At 38.8% G+C, this 24153-nt stretch overlaps 1 protein-coding gene across 1 annotated transcript in view; it reads right to left on the bottom strand.

Annotated features, from left to right (window-relative positions):
- The window catches only part of ldlrad3 (low density lipoprotein receptor class A domain containing 3), a 106370-nt gene that overhangs the window by 27529 nt on the left and 54688 nt on the right, over window positions 1-24153 (bottom strand). Inside the window, exons 3-4 of the mRNA XM_055031685.1 lie at window positions 13970-14095; window positions 11550-11684 (exon numbers count right to left, since the gene is read on the bottom strand). Of these exons, the coding sequence (XP_054887660.1) occupies window positions 11550-11684; window positions 13970-14095 (261 nt within the window). The remainder of the gene's footprint in view (window positions 1-11549; window positions 11685-13969; window positions 14096-24153) is intronic.

Here is a 24153-nt window from a genome sequence, read left to right as displayed (position 1 = left end):
TCTGTCACATTCCCACTTACCCCTCCAGGTCTGTGCCAGGGTAAAAATTTCACACAGGGTCCACTCAGCTCCTCCTGGTGTTCCAGGAGTGCTGAATTAGTTTAGACCTTTAATTTTTCACTACCTCTGTTCCTTTTGTTCTATTTTTCACCTTCCCTCAGCCTTCTTTCCTTCACAGCTGTTGTTCATCTCCTCATTTCTCCCACTGCTATACACTATTCCCTCCTGATTAGCTCTTCCAGTTCTTTGGTCACTTCCACCTCTCCCTTTGCAATTAATCTCTCCAGTTTGCATTGTTCCCCATTGTGTTATTTTCTGCGATTGCGACCCATTATCACTGCCATTCCAGAACATGTATGTCACACAGCAGTGAACTGTTTATGAAAGTCATAATGGATGCTGCTTGTCTCTGGATCAATTTGAAAGTTTTTGAGCAACGGGAGTCTGGGGTAGAATTATGTTGTGTCTCACGTCGATGACGTAAAATTTGACTAAAATGCAACCTGACCATTCAGATTGGAGAAGTCTAGAAAACTATTGGTTACATATCTGATTTAGTAGCACAAATGGAAGTGACACAAATGTGAATTTTTTTTTGGGAGGGTGAAAATATCGGAATTATTTTGTTCAGTTTGCCATGAAAAAGTTGGATGTGGGTTACAGATGGGCAAAAAAAAAAAGATCTCTGTAACATTTTGCTTGCTGTGTGAATGTCGCCTGGGTTGTTGAGATAATAAGCTTAGAGAAATGTGTCAAGGCCACTGTATCATAGAAAAGAGTCAGAAAACTGTGGCCTAGTTGTAATAGCATCATTACAATTTTTAGGAAGGGTATCTTCCTTCTTTGATATCATTCAGCTGCAGTTTCAAAAGATTTTTGTCAGAAAATGTCCAAACTTTTTTAAACCTATATTCTTGAAGTTCTAAAGGACAGATACAAACACTGACTTTCGTTGGATGAATAAATGGATGAACTTATACAAACATTTTCTTTTTCCATACTTATCAAGCCCTGAAAAATAATCACATTAAATTTCACACTTTTTTGCACTTTTCCCAGGCTGCATCAGGATCCTGTTCTTTTCTCCAATATGACTCCCTCAAGATAAGCTCATGATTTCCCTTCTGAAACTGCAGCAGGCAAGAGCCATAAAACAGCTGAATGACTTCAATACAAAATATATGGATGGGTGCATTACACATGCTTGGGAAAAAAAAGATAATACGGTCGTAAAAATAGCGTGGCAGGAATTAAATTGAGCACTGGACCCCTTAACTATCTCTGAAAATTACTTTGTCCAAATTTACAAAAAAAAAAAAAAAAAACATTCATCAAAGTCATGCAACATAATTAAATCCTATTCTTAGTACGTCTTTCCTATGGTTTCCTACTTTTCTTTGAATTTAACTAAAACTTATGCAGACTAAAAATGTGGAAACAGCATTTTCTTCCTCTGCTGGAAAGGAACAATTTAATTTAAAAAATAATATGGAACCAAATGAAAATATTTCAAGGGGAAACGCACAAATAAGGAGTGATTAAATTTCACTTTTATGTTTTTTCTGGACCACATTCAACTTATTAGGGACTTCATTAATCATCTTTGAACTTTTGCACAGAAGCAGTGTTGCAAAGAAGACATGTCTTCCACTAGTTTAGAGCTGTTAGGGATTTTAACCCTTGTGTTGCCAGTCAAAACTGACCTATTACCACATGTTTACCTGTAGAAAAAATATGCTAAACCATCTTTTCCTGACTTGAAATTTTATGACATCTTCACACTATGAAGATTTTTTTAACCTCTTGTGTTGAACATTTTGTGTTGTTTTCACCTGAGATAATTAAATGGAACGTCCTGGTAAAATCTGAGGATTTTAAGCAGTAGATTATTGAATTAATCTTTAATAATCAGTGAAACAACTCATAAATACAGGGTAGAAGTTTCAGATTCCTGCACCCAAATTGTTAAAGATAATTGTTTCAAACTCTGTGCTACAGCAGCATCTCTGACAGGCAGGAGGAAAATTCAAGAGGTACTGACAATATATCCTAACATTTTCTTGAAATTATTCACTTTACAAACAGCAATTGTCTTTTCCACTAGAACTGCAACAGACCCTCATTTTAAACAAACAAGACAAATCCTTCAGAACAAAATGTGGACATTTGCTTTAACATGCACATCTCACAGTTCAGATACAGATAAGTATTAAATTATTTCAGTCATCTTTAAGTCAATACCTGCTTTTCACATGTAGACAGGCATTTCTCTGCAAGAAAGCTCAACATCAACTGTGTTTAAGGGTTCTGGCCAAAGATTAAGTTTGATTTGGGTCTGTTGTATGAGTACATAATTTCTCACACATTTGATTTTTTTTATTTGTTTGCCTTTCAATAATATCTGAGACTGTACATTGACCTTACACTTCAACTATTTAACAAGTTCTCTTTCAAACTTGTGTTTAGTAACATCCAACTTCTATTCAATTTGAAAGGATGAGAAATGTTTGATTTTTCCTACACATAGCATTTTGCATGTAGGCCAAGATTTTCATTTTACAACACCTTCCTCCAAATGTTTAAAGTATCATGGTTTGTTGCAAAATGCAATTCTTAGGGCTTTCTTCCAATGCTTTCTTTATATATATATATATATATATATATATATATATATTATATATATATATATATATATATATATATATATATATTATTCTCTTCTGCAAAGAGAAGCAAATAATGATTTGCTTAATATTTCAACTGTTAAAATTTTTCTATTTTCTCAGTTATTTTTCTCTTCATAGAAGCTCACCTGGTCTGGCCTTCATTTGGCTGCAGAGTACATAATACAAATATTAAATTACAGACACTTGGAGAGTGCTTACTCACAAAGCTACTTCTGAAGGGTGCAGGTAGATGAATATTTGCTTCATAATAACACACTAGTCTGTTTTTGGCGACTTAAATGCAGGTAAGTAAATTACTAAACTCCACAAATTGGCATGTGTGTGTCTGCCCTGCAAAAAGATGCATAATTTTTTTTTTTATACTCTCTATATACAATCTACATGTATAATGTAGATTGCATTATACATCCAATCTACATCTATGTTGTAAGGAAAATAAAGGGACATTTTCTCATATACAGTTTGTATAAACCAAAGACCTTGCACTTAAATGCAGTATTATTAAAAAAATATAACAGCTCATGGATACAGGGAAAGAATCGCAGCTCCCTTCAACTGCATTGTCAGAGATGATGGTTTCAAATTGAGTTCTGTAGAGGCAGATCTGGTAGGTGGAGAATTCACAAGATGCTGTCACTATATACTTCAACATTTTCATGGAATACTTTTTTCTTTACAATATTTCTTTTTCTTAATTGTTCCAAAAGTCAAATGTCATATTCACAGAAAGCTGAGTATAAAATAACATAATTTTGATGATCTTTCTTGGGCTCCAGATTTTTCAAAAATAACTTGTTCTGGGTTTAGTAAGCTGCTCTGCTGCATGCATATCATCCTTAACGCCCACTTCCACACTTCATCACACTGCACTCCTGAACAACACTTCTGGTCTGTCTCCACTCTTTGGATGATCCCATCATGCTTCTTCTTTCTGAAGGTACTTGAAGGTAAACAAACCAATAAAAATAATAATAATAGTAGTAATAATAGCTGGTCTGGGTCTTTTATCAGGTGTATCTACAGTCCACATAAGTTGGTGATAAGAATAATTTATTCTTGCATTTTGTTGCACTATTAGAAAACTATTGTATTGTGTGTTTAAACTGAACCAACTTTTAAAAGGAACAAATAAAGCCTCTTGCAACAGAGGAGCAACTGTTCAGAGCGAAATTCCTCTGCTAGTTGGTGGGCAATGGGCACTACTTGACCAGGATCATCACCATGGTGACGTTATGAGGAGGACAGTTTGGGAGGAAAAGGTTGTTAATTTAAAGGGAGCCTTAAGTATGATGGTTGACTGGTCCAGATTCAAGGACAGGGATGAATCACACGGGCTCTGGTCCCCAGAGTGACCCTCAAGCAGGCACAGCCAATGGCTGCAAGCCTCTTAAAAACACAGCCACTCTGAAAAGACCAGCACTTAGCCTTGGTGGCTGAGGCGATGAGGGAAGAGACAGCTGAAGATAAAACAAAAGCGCATAAAAGCCCAGTCAAAGCGCAGAGAGCACTCCCTTTTTTTCATAGTGCTGGATCTTTAAACTTGCAGCATTCACTGCCATATTAACAAAAACTCACACTGAGCTACAAGCAAAATCAATATATCCCACAGTATGACTTCAAATAGACAGAAATCTGCTCAGATGCAACAGTCCAACATCACCACCAGCACCTAAAAACATTTTTCCCAATTGCTTGGCCTTCCTCACTTTCAGACCCTCAGCACTTTTTTCTGAAATGAATAACACCACCTAAAGCAAAAACCTCAAACTTTTCCGCAGTTCAAGTTCATAGCTCTGTGACATGCGAACCCTCGCCCCTCATCGCCTGCAACCCCTCTATTTGTGCCTGTCAAGTGTATGTTGGCGCTGATAAACTGGCACTATTACATTCCACTCCCACACCTCAGTCTCCTGCCATTATATTCCTCTACACTATTTCACGCTCCCTCCTACACTGTTCTCTCGCTGCCAGCTCTCTGTGAACGCTGCTGACAAAGGGCTTGAGGAGATCAGCATCGAGGCGTCACACACATCTTCGTCACAAACACTTGCACGTGGATTAATTTGTCATTTAAATCTGCAGCACCTACATTATTTCCACAGCAGCAATCAATTGGGAGGACGTGGTTGTGTGAGCAGCTATTAGCAAGCTAAAATGATACCAGCAATGGATACTGGGTGAAGGGACTTTTAATCACGGTGACATTCTTTGTTCTTTATATATCAGACTGACACTATACATTAATGTCTAGTTTACAAGCTGTGTAATGGTGAAGTAGAAATTACTGCTAGGTGTCAGCAGAATGCCACTGTGTATACGTCCCTTTCTGAATTACTGGCGTTTATTGACCCCATAAATGGCAATGCCATGAAGACAGGTTGTCAAATGCACAGTACTTATGCAAAACAGCAGATGCGTTGCTGGAGAATCTATCGCCGAGTTTTTGCATGGCCTTAGGAGGATATAACAAACAGAAAGCTGGAGATTACTCAGTGGGAGAGGAGTATCCTTGGAGTTCAAAATGAGGGATTTGACATCTCAGACTGCATGCTCGCCACACAAATCAGAGGTTAGAACTGCTTATTGTGCTACTGGCAGCGATAGGGAGGTGGTTGGACCTTTAGCAAGCAAAAAGAAAGTTAATTACCATGCTGTGTTTTAGTTACTGTTAGAATTGACTGCATTCCCCAGACAGGGACTGTGAAAAGAAATAATTTAAGCTCGGAGGCTCGTCAAAATGTACAATAGAATCTGGCAGGTTTAATTATCAGCAGTTATGTCTTTTGGGGAAAAAAGCTTGATACATTTTGATATTATAGATAGTAGACCTTAAAGTTTAGATACTGGGTTAATATTTCTGAAATTCATCACAGTTGCGGTGTCATTATAATTTGTTAATGTTTTTTATTATACTCCAATGACTGTTAGATCTAAGGTAAGTAGCCAACAGTCTAAAAGACAGAGTGTAATAATATCTAATCCAGACAATTATTATTAAAGAAGGCAATATTCATAAAGTTATTATGGAAGAATCATCCCTGGTTTGGCTTATATTCTAGGTTTATCTCTAACTGCATGTGCAAAGGAAAATTTCTCCACGTTCTCTTTCAGGCTTTGACAGTGAGTAGAAAAATAAACATTAAATGTTTTATCTCATCAACGTAGCTATTGTGTAGAGTTGGGGGAAATGGTTCAGGTTAGGGGCAGCTCAGGGATCCATAAATACAAAAAAATTATGAACTTGTAAATGACTGAGGTGGGTGTTGAATATCTTTTTGATATAATCATCTGGCGTCCTGCAACGCTCCTCTGCCCCAATGTTTAATAAAAAAGCATTACACTGTCTGAACCCAATAGAGGTTCTTTCCTATTTAAGACACCGGGAGTCTCGCAGTTCTGACGCAAGGTTCTTTAGACTGATGTAAGAGTCTTTAGCAGATTTGAAGACGGGCTCTTTCATGAACACTTCTGAAAACCTTGTTGGCTTGCTAAATTAATGTTGAACTACACAAATACTAGCCTCCTAAAAAACCTGTTTGCTTTGTGGCTCCTTTTGCAAATATGATGTAGAAATGATGGCATTAATCTTGATCATATTCAGGAAAGGGGCAGTCCATAAAAAAATAAATAAATAAAAAAAAATGAAAAAAAAAAATCTTTTGAACTTCACAAACTTTTGATATGAATAAAGATAAAAACAAAACAATCTTTTGATGTGTATAACTATAAAAAAAGCATGGCAAGTCTTCAAAATCAAAATCCCCTTAAACCACCAAGGAGCTTTTGAAGCCCTCACATCATCCTTTGGCCCTCTTTTCTGTTTTTAGTCTCACGCCATTTAAAGTTCCCATTACTGCTACAGTTTCTCTCTTCAAAGCTTCAGTCAACAAAAACAGAACAAAACTGCCGCTTCTTTAACTAAAAGGGGATGTGATCATAATTACCACCACAGTCTCATCTCCACATTAGGCTCTGTTTGTCTCTTCAACTTAATTAATGCATAATGAGAGGTGCTGATGTGAGCATTTCAAATCAATTATGATGCTGAAAGCAGTCTAAAGGGACTTCTTTAAAGCACACTGCAGCCCTGCTCATCACTTTTGTTCTTTAAAGTTGTCAGTGAAATGACCTTCAGATAGTTTTTTCTTTTCCAAGTAAATATGCAGACACCACTGACAGAAACCTGAATTCGCTGTCTGTCTGATTGCATCAGTATGAGTTCATGCACTCAAGCACAAGCACAGGTTGCTTCTATACGGTGCGTAGATTCTCTGTCTTGTTCTCTTTCTGTAAACAGACTGGAAGGATGGGGAGGAGCAAAGAGAAGCTCAGCTTTGCAAAACTTGCTTTAATGTCATGTCTGATTCCAGAGCTACAACCACCTGGCCTCGGGGCTCGGCTCTCGATGGATGCAGCGCTCATCCTCTCCAGCTTACCGGTATACCTTACTGACTTCTATCCAAATCCCTGCCTTTCGCTGCCAAATCACCTGTCTCTTTTTGCTTACCTCCATCTTCCTGCACATTGTTATTCATTGCTTCCTTGTGACTCCATCTCAGGTTCACTGTGCTATGTTCCTGTGGCGCTCTTTCCATTTCTTTATCTCATGTATCCATTTCAGTTGGCCTGTACCGCACCCTCCGTCTCACTTTGAGATGATTGCACAAACACATTTACAGAAAAATCTGAATTGCCGTATAGTGCTATTTGCTCGTCCATCGTTTGTATTAAATTTTAAAAATCAACAGCTGGCCCTCAGATTGAACAATCAGTGCCAACAGCTCTGGCTCTCCTTGCAGCACTAATGATCTGATGGAACACGTTTCTGCTTATGTAGATGTTACCATTTCACCATTTGTATAAGCAAATATAAAGAAAATCTGCAATGTGTTCATCAGCATGCTACAAACTACAAAAAGGCTGCAAACAGTGGAAACAAACCTACAGACACTGAAGTAAGTAATTATGAGTAAGAAAAGGGAGGGTTGAACTGAGGAGGAGAGGCAGAGGCGAAAATTAGGGCGATGGTATTCTCAGGTGGCTTAGAGCGGATATTGTACGCCTTATCTGTCACCTGCAGGTCTGTGCTTATTATAGAAAGAGGCAAAGTCAGAGCAGAATGTGAGGCAAGTGTTTGAATGCAAACTGTAGCGATGCCCTCGCTTCCTCCACAGCACAGAGTGTGGTGGATGAAACAAATTATATAAGGAGAAATAAACATTGGGCTTCTCTGATGTGTTCTAAAGGCCATGAAAATATGAAACTCGCAACCTTTCAACACCTTCTGCACAGGCAGCTGCAAAAATATGCAGGAGTACATTTAGGTCACCTGTGCACCACAGACACACGCAAAGACTATATTAAGATCCATGGTGATAGGGACTGCTGTAACAAAAGAGCACCCATATCTGCCCTAGTAAAAATCTGATACAGTGAAATAAATGTGAAAAATACTCTGGTACTTATGTAAAGATAATCATATATAGTTTTATAGCATTGTATATATTTTCCGGACTGAATCGCAATTGTTTTCATAGTTTGGCCGGGGGTGCGACTTATACTCCGGAGCGACTTATATGTGGAAATTATCCAACGCGTCATTATATGATATCACATGTTACTTTCACACTAAACCGCAAGAGGGTGCTCTAGGCCTGTGATAATTCTACTTTCGGAGTTAGCAGAGTTGTTTATAAGCGACATCGAGGACGAAGATTTCATTGCGTTCAGTGATTTATGCTACAGTTATCTGAATAACTCTTAAAATGTTATGTTAATATACCAGGCACATTCTCAGTTCGTTGTTCATGTGTCATGCAAAGTTAGCATACCGCACAATCATTCAGCCTGTTGTTGCCTCTATTCTATTTTTATTGCCTTTCAAAATGACATGTCTATTCTTGGTGTTGGATTTTATCAAATAAATTTCCCTCAAAAATGCGACTTTCTTATGCATTTTATGGCTGGTGCGACTTGTTGTCCGGAAAATAGGTAGGCTACTTTGGGAAATAAATTATTTCCCGAATTAAATTATTCATACTAACTAATTGATCCAATATGTTGCACTGAATTTTATTTTGGGACATCGAAGTGGAGGGGCTGAACAAAAATGCACACCACACTTCCAAAATCCCAAACCTCCATTTAGTCATTTCAACATTTGAGGTTAAAATTCTGAGCTACTTTGCATTTGTCTGCCATGCAAAATCTAATCAAAAACATTTGTGGCTGCAGCGTGACAGCATGTGAAAAAAGTATTTTGGAGATGGTACTATTCTGGCAAAGGCTCATCTTAGTGCACATTTTGAAATAAAGCTGCTTGAAGGCAGAGAGGTTTCTGTGTGGCCAGATATGTTTTGAAATGTGGGTGACATAATTGTATTCAGAACCTGCAATGTGCATCATATATGAACAGCCATCTAAAGAGATTATGTTTCAAAAATCGAAAATGTCTAATCAACTCGGTAGAATTCAGTAGAAACTACTCGAGTACATTTCTCAAAGAACCTAATAAAACACATTATTACACAGCATAAATAAAGCATTGACAATAGTGTGATTATTTGCTTTGTTTTGCCCCTGTAACATAAAGGTTTCTTCAAAGCTTTTTAGCTTTGAAGAAAGCTGGACAGCTTTAGTATTTGCTGAAAGGAATGCTTCTAACAGTTCCTTTGGATGCTACAGTACAAAGATTTGCAGCTGAAGAATACGCTGCAGTTTTCATTCTTCACTTATAAATAAGGAAATAGAGTGCAGTGGATACAGATACTGATCAATACTCCTTCATCACAATAAAGCTCCATTCAGCATTTTGCGTCTCTGTATTGAGTTGTGGAGTGTGAAAAGCTTTGGCTAGTAATGAGGCATTGACTCACTTTGGGTGTCTCTCTCCCTCAAAAGCGGAGGAAACCGAACAACTCCAATATTAGGTAAAAAACAATGTCTTAAAGTAATTAGCTAGGGCAAGTAAAACCTAATTTAAATGGTGCTGGATGCATTGTTATATATCTTATAAGCTTCATGATGTTTTTGTTTAATTATTCCCATTATAGCTATCCTATCTATCAGAAACATAGTTGTTGTTTTTTTTTTTTTTTTGCATTTTTATCACAGTTTAGTTGAATACTAACAATGTTTCATTTTTAGCTGTGGTTACTTATAGACATGTTCTTTCTTGTTATTTTTGAAAACATATTTACAAGCCACCAGTGATCAGCCTGACAGCCTCACCATGATGGAGCAGGAGGAACATTTTTGTTTCCACATTTGGCTGCTTGTGGATATATGTATGTCAAGGTTATACTACTGGCAGAAAGTGCAGCTAAAGTGTTGACAGCAGTCGACAGCTGTGCTTTTCAATGCCAAAAGGAAATGGAGATCCCAGCCAATTGGATGGATACCTATAGCACCAGGCATCTTACCCATTAGTGTATACGACCACATGTGTGTCTTTGAGTTGAGGCACAAAACTGAAGAAGGTTCTTCATTGACAAAAAGGTCAAATGAAAGCAGCATATATTTTTCCTCGCATGGAGGTAATGTTAATTACTTTGAAACACAGACCGTATAATACGTGTCCTGTAAGATTTAAGTGGAATCCAGATGATGGGAACATTAGATATTAATGAACAGCACCTCCTACACTTCATAATTTTATCTGTAGTTTATACAGAGTTAACTGCGATCTACTTTGCTATCTGCTGCAGAAGTCCACTTAAGATATTTAAGTGAAATACAACCTGAGTGAATGCTACACATATAGCTACTATTTTTTATTGCATTTGGTTTTCTTTTTATGTAATTTGGACTTTGAGTCTGTAATAAATGTATCTAAATCTAAATCACAATCATAATTTCCATTCGGAGTGTTGCCACACATGAATTATGAAAGATGACAATAGATTAACTATGAAACAGAAACTAATGCCGATGTCGGTCTGACCTGACCACAGCTCCTTCATATGTTTGCAATAGACCTGCAGTGTATGACTTGTGACAAAGTGGAGACAGGTTTCCAGTGTCCTTCCTTTTTCCACTTTTCTATGAAGCTCAAGTTTGTGTGTTCCATAAGTATGACTTATCCTGTAACGATATTTTCCAACCTGAGCTGTAGATCTCCACAGCTCCCCTAAAGGCAACCTAGCCTCCTGGCTGTTTTCCTAATAAATATTGTATGTTTGTCCTTGGGAAATTTGCAGTTGTATTTCACTTTTTATATTTAGATAGTGGATGACAAAAGCTTGGTGTATTGCTTCTCCTTGGATTTATTCTTGATTTGTCCACAGTGCTCATGGTATTTTTGTTTTTACTAATGTTTTCTAGCAAATCTCTGGGACCCTTAGAGAATAATCATATTCACAGGAATTACACTAAATACAGATTGCTGTGTACACAACATTTTCTTCAAGGGTATCACATACAATGGCATGAATGCATATGTATGGCACCCTTCCAGATGTTAGTCAGGAATATTGAAAACCACACATAGTTTAATTCTGCTTCTACACAAAATCTCATTATGTCTGAGGTTGTAAGATAACAAAATGTAAAAAGGTTTTAGGATTGCAAATAGTTTTGTGAGGTACAGTATGTTACTAGTCAGGAATACACAGTGTGTTTGAATAAAAAGGCAAGTCAGATTGCTTGAAAATAGTTCCAACATTTTTTCCTGCTGCAGTTCAGAGTTCTTCATTGTTAATCGACCATCATTCTTAGGTTGATTGATTATCTTTGCCACAAAAGAGTTTCCATTTCGAGTTTTGTAAAAACAAAACAATAAAGAAACAAAAATAAAAACAAAAAAAGATCTGCAGTCATTTTTTTTTCTGCATGCATGTTTTCTTTATACATTTGAAGACCTACCTGCTGTGGTCAAGCAGAGCTCTTCATCGCTGTTGTCCATACAGTTGTTCTGGCCATCGCAGAGAAAGCTTCGGTCAACACAACGGCCGTTTCGACACTTGAAGCGAGTCTCTGAGCACACGAGGGGGTTACCTGCTGTGGTTGAGAAAAGACAGGTGTCAAAGGTCAGCAGTTTGCTCAAAGAAGGTCTTAGAGCAAAGTTTCTATTCAAACTGGCTAGAACAGAAAAACAGGAGATAATTTATGAGAGACCTCAATCATGTTAAATATAAACAAATAATTTACAGGCAGAACTGCAGTTGTTTTATTTTTAGTTTTTCCCCAACCTGCACCATCTTATTCTGTTAAAATAAAATAAAACTGAGCCTATCACTAGATGACCACTGGAGCTGGGTACCAGCCCCTTCCCCCTCGGGACTTTGAAAGGATAAGCGTGTTCAGATAACGGGTGGAAGATGATATTATCATTTGATGGGCATTTTCTTTTTGGAAATGAAAAGAAAAATGAAAACTTGTTCATGATTTGATTGGTAAATTTTGATAAAAAACTAAATCCAGAGATTTATGTTTTTATTATTTGGCATAATAAAAACATGCCAAATCCCTCTCAGAACCACAACTCCTGTGTAACACGTGTTCAGCTCTTATGTCTTCGTTCTTCTTCTTAAAAGGAGGCACAATCATCTTCTGAGAATTTTCATAAAATTACAGAGTGGTGATGCAGTATTTGCTGCAAGGATGAAGCAAAGCTCCTTTAAATGGAACGATTAGATGGTTGAGTCTGAGCCCTGCAGGCAAAGAACATCGTCTTTGACAATGGCGAGTGATAGAAGTGATTCTCAGTGGGAAAGCAGTGAAGTGGTTCTGTGAGAAGAAATTTTATTGGAAGTCATGCAATTAAAACGAGTGGAGATGACTTGACTTTTTTTAAAGAAAGGTGACAGAATTGAAAGTGTTAACAGTTATACATACACCAGGATAGATTTTACAATCAAAGATGCTACTAATATATTGATAATGAGAAAAACAATATGAATATAGAGCAGAAAAATTCCTGATTTTTAACCAGGATTTGTTTTTATAGATTTCTGTTATATTTTTGGAACCTCAGCCTTAGAAATTTTAAAATTACATCTAAGTTGGGGTTTCATGTAACTTTTGTTAGCAACATCTCATTATTCATATGCAGAAAAGTATAAATAAAAAGAAAGGGGAACGAATAGACGGAATAAAGACATTGAAGAAACATTATGAGAAATGTGTAAAGATACAGTTGTATATGAATGCTTGGTTTTTACTTCCTCATAGCAAATTTACTGTCAGAATAGGGTCAGATTTCTAAATAATAATAAAAATAGTTTTAAACTATTCTGTCTAGAGGACAAGGCGACGCACACCCTGATATGACAAAATGTTGTCAGATTCCTCTTTGCCTGTCTTAATTTGAACTGAAAGTGACAAGTGAAAAGGTGATCCTCTGGGAAGCGCCTCAAGAAACTACAAGTATTACGAATTCAAATGTTCTTAGCTGAAGACTTTATCTTTGTTCTGCTTCAGAAGTTTCACCTGACAGTTCAAAAGATCCAACTCTGGATTTAAGTTTGTAACCTAAAAAGAACAGTTTCTTCCTGGAAATGTATTTTCTGCTCAACTCACAAAGAATTCCCACATCCCCACAGCATGTTCAACTGTGAGGACACTTGGTGACCTCCTGGAAAATGAGTGAGTCTGACTTGTTGATTCTTGACAAACTTTTGTTTATTATAATACGCAGTAGTAAAATGTTAATCCGTTAACATTTTACTACTTAGTAAGTTCTAGTTAAGCAGAAACTCCTTCAAAAGAGAGATCTGCTTCTTCAATTGTGCTGCCAGGCAAATAGTATGTCACACCAGTAACACAGTTGGTGGTTAACCAAACCTATTTAATAAATTAATGAATCATTCCTTCATCATTGACCGTCAGAAGCTAAGCATTAAAAACATCAAAATGGTGATGTAGCATTTTGGCAATCAATGATCTGGTCCCAATACATAAACCCTATAAATTTTACTGTCCAATACATTACAATTTTTCCACATTTAAACAAAATCCAAATGATCTCTGACATGGAACTACAAATGAACTTTTTCACTCAATCTTGCCATGCGGTCCAGAACTCCCTTCATAAAGTGAAATTAAACTTTCCTGGAAAACTACTGGTGTCCATCACCACCTTAACACAATGCTCAGATTTTGCAGGAGTACTATTTAAATATTTCATGCCAGAAACCCAAATTTTTGGCCCTCTCTCATCCATAAAGTGTAATGACCTGAGGTTGGTACATCTTGACTATAACTTTGACTATAACTTTTTGTGACTGTGGCCTGGAAGCATATGAGTGTTGCTGAATCTGGACACCATGGTGTGAGAGACTCACTGCAGTTCTCCTCGTCGCTCCCATCAGGACAGTCGCTGAAGCCATTGCAGCGGAACCTTCCGATGATGCAGTGGACACCATTAGCACAGGCGAAGAATGTGGAAGCACACTTAGATTTGACCTTAGCTGTCAGGACACAAGAAGTCATGAGACATGTTACTTCGAGGGACAAAAGATTAGTCTGTGCATAATAAGCAGATGCAACTACATTCAACATACTACATAATATTTTGAAACAATATTGGCTTTAAATAGGATGCATAAGAAAAGGGAGGAACTATTCAAAGAAGTCAACTGCGTTTTCTTCAAGGTTTTATAAAGCAATTTGCACAAATACTCTGTGGAACAGGATTTCCAGTTGAAAACTGAACCACACATAAATAATATTCAAGGTCCAAACTTTAGAACAAATATGTTGTTCCAGAGATACATTACTATTCAGCACATATTTTCTCATAAAGTTTACCTTCACTTTTGAACAAATCTGACACAAAAGAATAGTTCTGCACACCATGAACCAATAGGTGAAACAAAGTTAACAGCAAAGACAAAGAGAGCAAATTGCATGGAAGAGTGTTTGTATAGATCCCATCATCGATCAGCCTAAGTAGGCCATGGGTCTAATCTCCAAGGACAGGCCTGAGACTTGAGTGACAATCCTGTAGAACATCAATGCTTGCTGGACTCAGTTTAGCACAAACACGACTAGCTTTTAGCTCATATTGATCTGGGAGCAAGAAAAACGAAAAAAATAAATAAATAAAATAATACGTGTGAGCAAGTGAAGACACCTGGAAATAATAGCATATGGCTAATTTGACTGTAACAATACCGGGCTGCTGAGGTTTAAACACATAATAGAAAAATAGATAAGAGACGCTACTGCAACTGTTTTTACAAACAATGTAATCTCATACATCTCCTTTACTTTACGTTGGCTGCTGTTAAACTGCTTCAGAGTTATAAATATTTTTGGTCAGCATGCTAAATGTCGGCATGAAAATCAACACGGTTCAGAACTAAATTCATCTCAGAACATTTGGCAAGACCTAAATACCAATTGTATGCAAACACTGTACATTCTTAGGGTGAGTTATTTTGCAAAGAGAGCGTGAGATTTCAGTCTCCAGATTAGCTGATAGAGAGATTGGAAGTCTTTCAGGTGTAGGAAACATTGGCTCTACAAAGTATCAAATTAGGAGAGGCACAGTGAAAGTCTACAACAAAATATTTTATATTGTATTTGTAAAAATTACACATATATTCCACTAGTTTACTCTATTTTGTATAGAACAAGTTCATAAAATCCCAAGCAAAACTGAAATAAAACAACAACAACAAAAAAAAACGCATGACATTTTAATGTCTATAAAATAGAAAAAAAAAGTTGAAACAGAGAAAAAGTTAATTGGCCTCCAATAAATCTGAAAACAACCCACAAAGTATTGTGTGTGTTGTATATTCTCTTTGTTTTTTGTACTGAACACAAAGGGTGGAACTGGCCTTCTCATAGGCTGGCAAAGGGTTGTCTCAAATGCCAGGGGCACACATTTTTCCCTGCACAATATTCTTTGGCAGACTGATTTATGAGCTCTTTCAAGCCGGGTATATCAGGGTGAGGGGAGAGGACGCATAACAACCACATTGGTTTGGAGCATGCATCCCTGGGATGAAATGTAATCCGCTGGAAGCAGGAGGAAGAACGGATAGCAACCAATCTATGTGTATGTTATCTAGGGAGTCTTTGTTTACCTGGATGGCGGAAGCTCTGCTCAGCCAAATCACATTTAGCATGCTGTATCACATTCATTAGAGCCAAAGGAAGAAAAATAGACAAGCTTCAGGGCTGTAGAAGAAGCCAAAATAAAATAATGATAATAAAAATACACGCCACTGCAAAGGAGTGAGGTTGAAATTAATTTAGCAAAAAAATAAACATATTTTTTTTATTTGCTGTCTGCATTTATTTAACATTTGCTGTATTTCAATAATTTTTCCAGAGAATTTTATTGTGGATTTGTCAGCTATGATTGAAAGTTTCTACTCTGCTTTCACACAAGTTTGACTCCCTCTATTCTTGGTGCTCTGCGAGCTTTGCTAAAAGAAGTGTTTTCTGCAACAGCTTTGTCAGACACTTCCTCCCTCATCTGAATCCTCATTACTGCTTTAACTGCTGGCTATGATTCATCTCAGTCAATGTTTGTGCTTCAAATTAGCTCAAAAGTCAAACGAAGGGCAAACTCATGAGTGGAAAGCTGTGGGTGGGAGACGCAGAGCCCATCGGAAGGATAAACTTAATGTGCTTAGCTGTATTTTGTGGCTTTTTAGCCATTTATAGCCTGAGCCAAGTAGTTATGAGAGCAGGAAGTTGAAAAATTAATTACATGGAGAAAGCAGAGGGTATAAGACACGCCAAAGATAAAAACGTATTAGCTTTTGAATTTTATTCTATGAAAGTTTACTGGTTCAATAGTCCTGAACTTTGGATGTAAACACTGCTGTCTACTCCGATATTACCGACAATCAGTTCTGTTCCACCTTGCTCATAAACCTTTGTGCAGTTTCTGCTTTACTGATGCCAAATATTCCTCCATTCCGCTCAACCTTTTTCTAAGAAGTTGTTTACAAAAATCAAGCAGAGCGTTGGACTGCTTCCAAACTTTGCTCCAATGTTCAGCTAAGCAGCACAAATGAAAACGAATGGGGTTAGCAGTTGAGCTCATTCCTTGAGGAAAGACTATCACTAGCAGAAAAACATGGCAGTTTCACAAAAAAACACACAGCTGGTGGGCACATACCCGCGCACACGCACACACACACACACGCATGCAAACATAGAGGTAGAGAAACAAACAGATAAGCCTGTCCATTGTCTCTCTGTTTTACTACTTGCTACTGAAAATACCTTTAAGCTTCTTCGACTGAAACAACTTTAAGTCAAAATCCACAGCTTTTGTTTGTTATTTATAACTGTATCTCACATAAATAATAATAAAAAAAAAACTATACTGTACATGTGTTTATCTGGGTATTAGAATATCATCAAGAAGGTAGTTTATTACGCCATTCAAATTAAAAGAGCAACTACTGATAATGTTATAGGGTTAATGAAGAATGGAGGTTATTGTGATGACATACTTAAGGCGGAGTGTCAGAAAAGAGGAGCTTCTTAAAGAAACAGAGGCCGAATTACAAGGTGTTAAATTGCGAAATGATTTTTTATTTTTTTTTAAAGTCATGTTTGATATATCTATAGCATTTTTTTATAACAACTGAAGGTAACACAGTTACTTCATTGCACTATAAAGTGTCACTATGTGCCTAGAAATATATCTACCTCTTTAATAGTTGAATTTAGCTAATCTGCCTTATTGGGCCTGGTGTCACTCATTCTTGTCAAAATCCATAGATTCTCCATTGGGCTTTGTCCAATCATTTTGCTAGTAATTTAAGGATAGTGCCACTATGGTCATTAAACCAGATTCTGGTACTTTGAGCAGGTGCCAAGTTCTTCAGAAAATAAAATATGTATCTTTTTAAAACTTGTCAGAAGACGGGAGCAAAAGCAGCTGACTTTGGACTTGATGAAATATAGAGCAATATCAGCGGATAACATGGCTCCCCAAATCATCACAGACTGTGGAAACTTAACAATGGACCAACTTGGATTCTGTGCCTTCCTGTTCTACTTGCAGACCCTGGGACATTAATCTTAATACTCTGGAGACATCAGTAACTCCAGCTGCTTGTACAGCATTGTATACCAAACACTTTCCTTCCCCTAAAGCTTCCAGTAATGGGCTTAGATACAACAATGAGAGTGGACAGCTTCCTTCTAAATAAACTTTTGTGACTTATCCCCATTAAGGAGGGTGTGAGGAGGGTCTGCTGGATACCTGCAGAATCAGCAGTCATCCAGATGATTGTATAGGTCAAATATATTATTTTTGGATTCCAAATTCTTTAACTTATTGTTTTTTACGTAATATTTTAAATTTCTGAGAAAACCGTTTTGCCATTTTGTCAGCTCTAAGCCATAATCATCAAAAAGTTTGCAATTCTATGTAATTCACTAATTGAATTTTTAGATTTGAATTACAGAAAATTTACTTTTCTGAAAAACTCAACTTTTTTGAAAAGCCATGAGATAATTTTACTATTTCCACACCCTGAACAAAGAAAACAAAGTCCAGAGTGTTCTATGTTGGAAATTAAAAGTATTCTTTACATAATCTTCGTCAAAGTAAAAACAGAATATTGTTGTTTGTTTTCATTCCCCCTGTGGTTTCAGGATTAATATCTGGTTTGCATTCTGGATCCTGTGCTCTGCTACGTTCACTTATCCACCTCTTTACCTTCCATCCCCCACTGCCTTGCCCCGACACACACACACACACGACCATCTGCCCTTTTCTTTTCCTCCTTGGTTCCTCCAAGAACAGAATAACTTTCAGTACAGGTAAGCTCGGTCATGGTGCATGATTGACAGAGTGTGGAGAAGGCCTCGGAGAAGAGACTAACAAGAAAGAAGGCACGGAGAGCAGAGGAAGGAGATAATAGAAAGCGAGAAGGAGTGGAGACAGCTGAGGACATCAAAGGATTCTCTGACCTTGCTGGGCATTTCTGAGGGGGAAAAATCAATAGGTAACGGAGTCGCAGTGTAAGCAAGAACCAAACGGGCAGTTTCACTCAAATGGGTCCTGCGATCAAAATAATCACTCTCTACATTTTACTATCTATGACTTATAAATGTACTGTAAAGCAGAGTAGACTTTTGTGGGAGACATTAGTAGGAGACAAGCTTCCTTTCCAGGGGGAAGCATTCATAGGCCACTGGCATTCTGAAAATCTATCAAGCTTAATGGTAAATGATACAGCAATTCTAGTTTGTATGCCATACAGCAACAACATGAAGAAGAATGCTGTCATAATTTACCAGCTTCTGGTAAAAAAAAAAAAAAAGTGGAGCAAAGGAAGGGCAAACCTAAAAAAAGCAGAGTGTAATTTATCAGATCCGCAAACCAATGCAATATCCATCATACACAGAAAATGGCGACACAGTTAAAAAGACTAATTTTGGTTGTTCGTATTAAACAATAGTTTTCTTACAAGAAGAAAGACACTTTTTTTCAACGGTTTAAAGAATTCAAAGCAATTACTTTTCTTAATTTGTGACTACTGAAGTGACAAATTAGCAAGAAGAAAGACATAAATTGAGACAAAGCATGATAAAAAAATGAAAGCATGATACTGGAAGTCTAATCAATATTTAGGCCCGAGCAGCTAAGCGCTGCGAAGGCCTATTGTTTTCCTATTGTTTATTATTAGGCCCGAGCAGCTAAGCGCTGCGAAGGCCTATTGTTTTCCTACTGTTTCTTATTATTATTCTCCCTCCAAATGAATTGGCTTTTTGGGGGCTTTATCATATTCAAAAACTCACCAAACTTGGCGGAGGCCTTAAGCCTGTTTCAAATTTACGTATTTTAAAGTCGTCGCAAAAATTCCACAAGAAATGGCTCAATAGCGCCACCTAGAAATTTTCAAAGGACCCTTTGCTATTCACTTACTTCATCGTAGAGACATGAAATTTGGTACACTTGTAGAGCTCCCCAAGATGCTCAAAATTTACAATTAATGTCATAGTGCAAGTGTCACAGGAAGTCGGCCATTTTGGATTGAAGGTCCAATTTTGAGCCCATTTTTGCCGTTTACAGCCTCCGTATTTGATCGAACTCCTCCTAGGGATTTCCATTGACCGGCTTCAAACTCGGTCAGTCTGTTCATAAGGCATGTCCCATCTAAAGTTATCAAAACGGTGAGTTTTTGAGTATGCTGAAGGGGGGTTAGCAGGGGTCAAAGTTCACCTACTCGCCATAAAAAAATAAACTGCTATATCTCCTACACAGAAACTCACAGAGGCACCAAAGTTTCTGTGATTGATCATTATCGGGTCTCCTACAATACCCTATGGTCGAATGATGACATCACTTAGGCCACGCCCCATGAGAACAGGAAGTGTAATGTTTTACTGTGGACTGTCGCTATCTATGACCCCTTTGACCTCATCAACATGAAACTGTGCCCAGACACAAGACATGTTGGTGTGTATTGAGGATTCCAACCCCGACCAGCTACGATGGAGCAGGTGGGCGTGGCGGCGTGGCGAAGTGACCTCTAACGCCATCGCCATACGTTTGGCTCTCAATTCCACATTTTCGGGCCCAACTGCTCCAAACTCACAAGGATGGATCCTCATCCACTCCTCGACAGGAATCCATCACAATATTTGGTGGGCGTGGCCTAATTTCTCTATAGCGCCCCCTAGAAAACTTTAAATGATCAGCCCCAAGCCATGCTTTAACCTACAAATACGAAACTTTGTACACATGTGTATCATGTCAGGACTTACAAAAAAGTCTCTTGGAGCCATGGTCTAAACCCCACAGGAAGTCGGCCATTTTAGATTGAAGTTCAGATTTTGACCCCATTTTTGCCGTTTACAGCCTCCGTATTTGATCGAACTCCTCCTAGGGATTTCGATTGATCGGCTTGAAACTCGGTCAGTCTGCTCATAAGGCATGTCCCATCTAAAGTTATCAAAACGGTGAGTTTTAGAGAATGCTGAAGGGGGGTTAGCAGGGGTCAAAGTTCACCTACTCGCCGTAAAAAAATAAACTGCTATATCTCCTACACAGAAACTCACAGAGGCACCAAAGTTTCTGTGATTGATCATCATCGGGTCTTCTACAATACCCTATGGTCGAATGATGACATCACTTAGGCCACGCCCCCTGAGAACAGGAAGTGTAATGTTTTACTGTGAACTGTCGCTATCTGACCCCTTTGACCTCATCAACATGAAACTGTGCCCAGACACGGAAGACATGTTGGTGTGTTGAGGATTCCAACCCCGACCAGCTTCGATGGAGCAGCTGGGCGTGGCGGCGTGGCGAAGTGACCTGTAACGCCCATCGCCATACGTTTGGCTCTCAATTCCACATTTTTGGGCACAGCTTCTCCAAACTCACAAGGATGGATCTTCATCCACTCCCCGACAGGAATCCATCACAATATTTGTAGGGTGTGGCCTAATTTCTCTATAGCGCCCCTAGAAAATTTTAAATGATCAGCCCCAAGCCATGCTTTAACCTACAATTACGAAACTTTGTACACATGTGTACCATGTCAGGACTTACAAAAAAGTCTCTTGGAGCCATGGTCTAAACCCCAGAGGAAGTCGGCCATTTTAGATTGAAGTTCAGATTTTGATCCCATTTTTGGCGTTTATAAACCATTTCAGTAATTCGCCACTTGGGGTCAGTATTGCTCCACAAATGAAACAGCAGATAAACAGGATGAAGAACAATATCAGTATTTCGCCAGTAGGTGTCAGTGTTTCTCCACCAATGACAAACAGATCCACGGGCGGATGGGCGCGAAAACTTTGTGAGAGCGTTGCCATGAAATTTCTAAAAGGATAGAAATGTCTCAGATAATTTTTGTGGAATTAAATCATGCAGTAAATGTAGCGTTTTCTTACTTCTTCCAAACCATTTCAGTAATTCGCCACTCTGAGTAAGTATTACTCCAACAATGAAATAGAGTGCTTTAGAAACACAGCTGAAAATGATGAAAAATGACGAACTGTAGTACTTCGCCATGTGCGTATGATCGGCTGTAAATGACACGTGGATAATCCTACTGGCGCAAAATTGGATACGTATGACCTTTGTTGACCTCTACAGAGCAAAACAGCATTTAAATGTATTTTGACTCCACTGCGCCCCTACATTAATCCGCCAGCTATATTTCCTCGCTAAACCAATGAATCTGCACCACATTTTTTGCATCGTCAAGGAGCGCCGCCGAACGTATCGATGCGTACCGCCTGGAGGACGGGCGCGGAAACTGCGCAACAACTTCTGTCTTAGCACGTGGCCAGCGTTGATGGAAACTGAGCAACAGCTTCTGCGGTGCGGGCGGAGGAGCTGAAAACTGCGTGAGAGCTTCTGTGGTGGCTGGCGTGAGGCGGCGGTGCTCGTACCCCGCGGTGGACAATAGGCCGGAGCGGCGCTTGGCTGCGAGGGCCGTTCGAGGCTGCTTGCAGCTTTAATTATTATTATTATTATGATTCTCCCTCCAAATGAATTGGCTTTTTGGGGGCTTTATCATATTCAAAAACTCACCAAACTTGGCGGAGGCCTTAAGCCTGTTTAAATTTACGTATTTTAAAGTCATCGCAAAAATTCCACAAGAAATGGCTCAATAGCGCCACCTAGAAATTTTCAAAGGACCCTTTGCTATTCACTTACTTCATTGTAGAGACATGAAATTTGGTACACTTGTAGAGCTTCCCAAGATGCTCAAAATTTACAATTAATGTCATAGTGCAAGTATCACAGGAAGTCGGCCATTTTGGATTGAAGGTCCAATTTTGAGGCCATTTTTGCCGTTTACAGCCTTGGTATTTGATCGAACTCCTCCTAGGGATTTCGATTGATCAGCTTCAAAACTCGGTCAGTCTATTCATAAGGCATGTCCCATCTAAAGTTATCAAAACGGTGAGTTTTTGAGTATGCTGAAGGGGGGTTAGCAGGGGTCAAAGTTCACCTACTCGCCATAAAAAAATAAACTGCTATATCTCCTACACAGAAACTCACAGAGGCACCAAAGTTTCTGTGATTGATCATCATCGGGTGTCCTACAATACCCTATGGTCGAATGATGACATCACTTAGGCCACGCCCCATGAGAACAGGAAGTGTAATGTTTTACTGTGGACGGTCGCTATCTGACCCCTTTGACCTCATCAACATGAAACTGTGCCCAGACACAGAAGACATGTTGATGTATTGAGGATTCCAACCCCGACCAGATTCGATGGAGCAGGTGGGCGTGGCGGCGTGGCGAAGTGACCTCTAACGCCATCGCCATACGTTTGGCTCTCAATTCCACATTTTCAGGCCCAGCTGCTCCAAACTCACAAGGATGGATCCTCATCCACTCCCCAACAGGAATCCATCACAATATTTGGTGGGCGTGGTCTAATTTCTCAATAGCGCCCCCTAGAAAACTTTAAATGATCAGCCCCAAGCCATGCTTTAACCTACAAATACGAAACTTTGTACACATGTGTATCATGTCAGGACTTACAAAAAAGTCTCTTGGAGCCATGGTCTAAACCCCACAGGAAGTCGGCCATTTTAGATTGAAGTTCAGATTTTAACCCCATTTTTGCCGTTTACAGCCTCCGTATTTGATCGAACTCCTCCTAGGGATTTCGATTGATCGGCTTCAAACTCGGTCAGTCTGCTCATAAGGCATGTCCCATCTAAAGTTATCAAAACGGTGAGTTTTTGAGAATGCTGAAGGGGGGTTAGCAGGGGTCAAAGTTCACCTACTCGCCGTAAACAAATAAACTGCTATATCTCCTACACAGAAACTCACAGAGGCACCAAAGTTTCTGTGATTGATCATCATCGGGTGTCCTACAACACCCTATGGTCGAATGATGACATCACTTAGGCCACGCCCCCTGAGAAAAGGAAGTGTCATGTTTTACTTTGAACGGTCGCTATCTGACCCCTTTGACCTCATCAACATGAAACTGTGCCCAGACACAGAAGACATGTTGGTGTGTTGAGGATTCCAACCCCGACCAGCTTCGATGGAGCAGCTGGGCGTGGCGGCGTGGCGAAGTGACCTGTAACGCCATCGCCATACGTTTGGCTCTCAATTCCACATTTTTGGGCGCAGCTGCTCCAAACTAACAAGGATGGATCTTCATCCACTCCCCGACAGGAATCCATCACAATATTTGTAGGGTGTGGCCTAATTTCTCTATAGCGCCCCCTAGAAAATTTTAAATGATCAGCCCCAAGCCATGCTTTAACCTACAATTACGAAACTTTGTACACATGTGTACCATGTCAGGACTTACAAAAAAGTCTCTTGGACCCATGGTCTAAACCCCAGAGGAAGTCAGCCATTTTAGATTGAAGTTCAGATTTTGATCCCATTTTTGGCGTTTATAAACCATTTCAGTAATTCGCCACTTGGGGTCAGTATTGCTCCACAAATGAAACAGCAGATAAACAGGATGAAGAACAATATCAGTATTTCGCCAGTATGTGTCAGTGTTCCTCCACCGATGACAAACAGATCCACGAGCGGATGGGCGCGAA

The sequence above is a fragment of the Poeciliopsis prolifica genome, unplaced genomic scaffold (assembly GCF_027474105.1).
Source record: "Poeciliopsis prolifica strain line A6 unplaced genomic scaffold, Auburn_PproV2 SCAFFOLD001, whole genome shotgun sequence".
NCBI lineage: Eukaryota > Metazoa > Chordata > Actinopteri > Cyprinodontiformes > Poeciliidae > Poeciliopsis > Poeciliopsis prolifica.
This window is presented reverse-complemented; position numbering and strand designations above follow the sequence as displayed.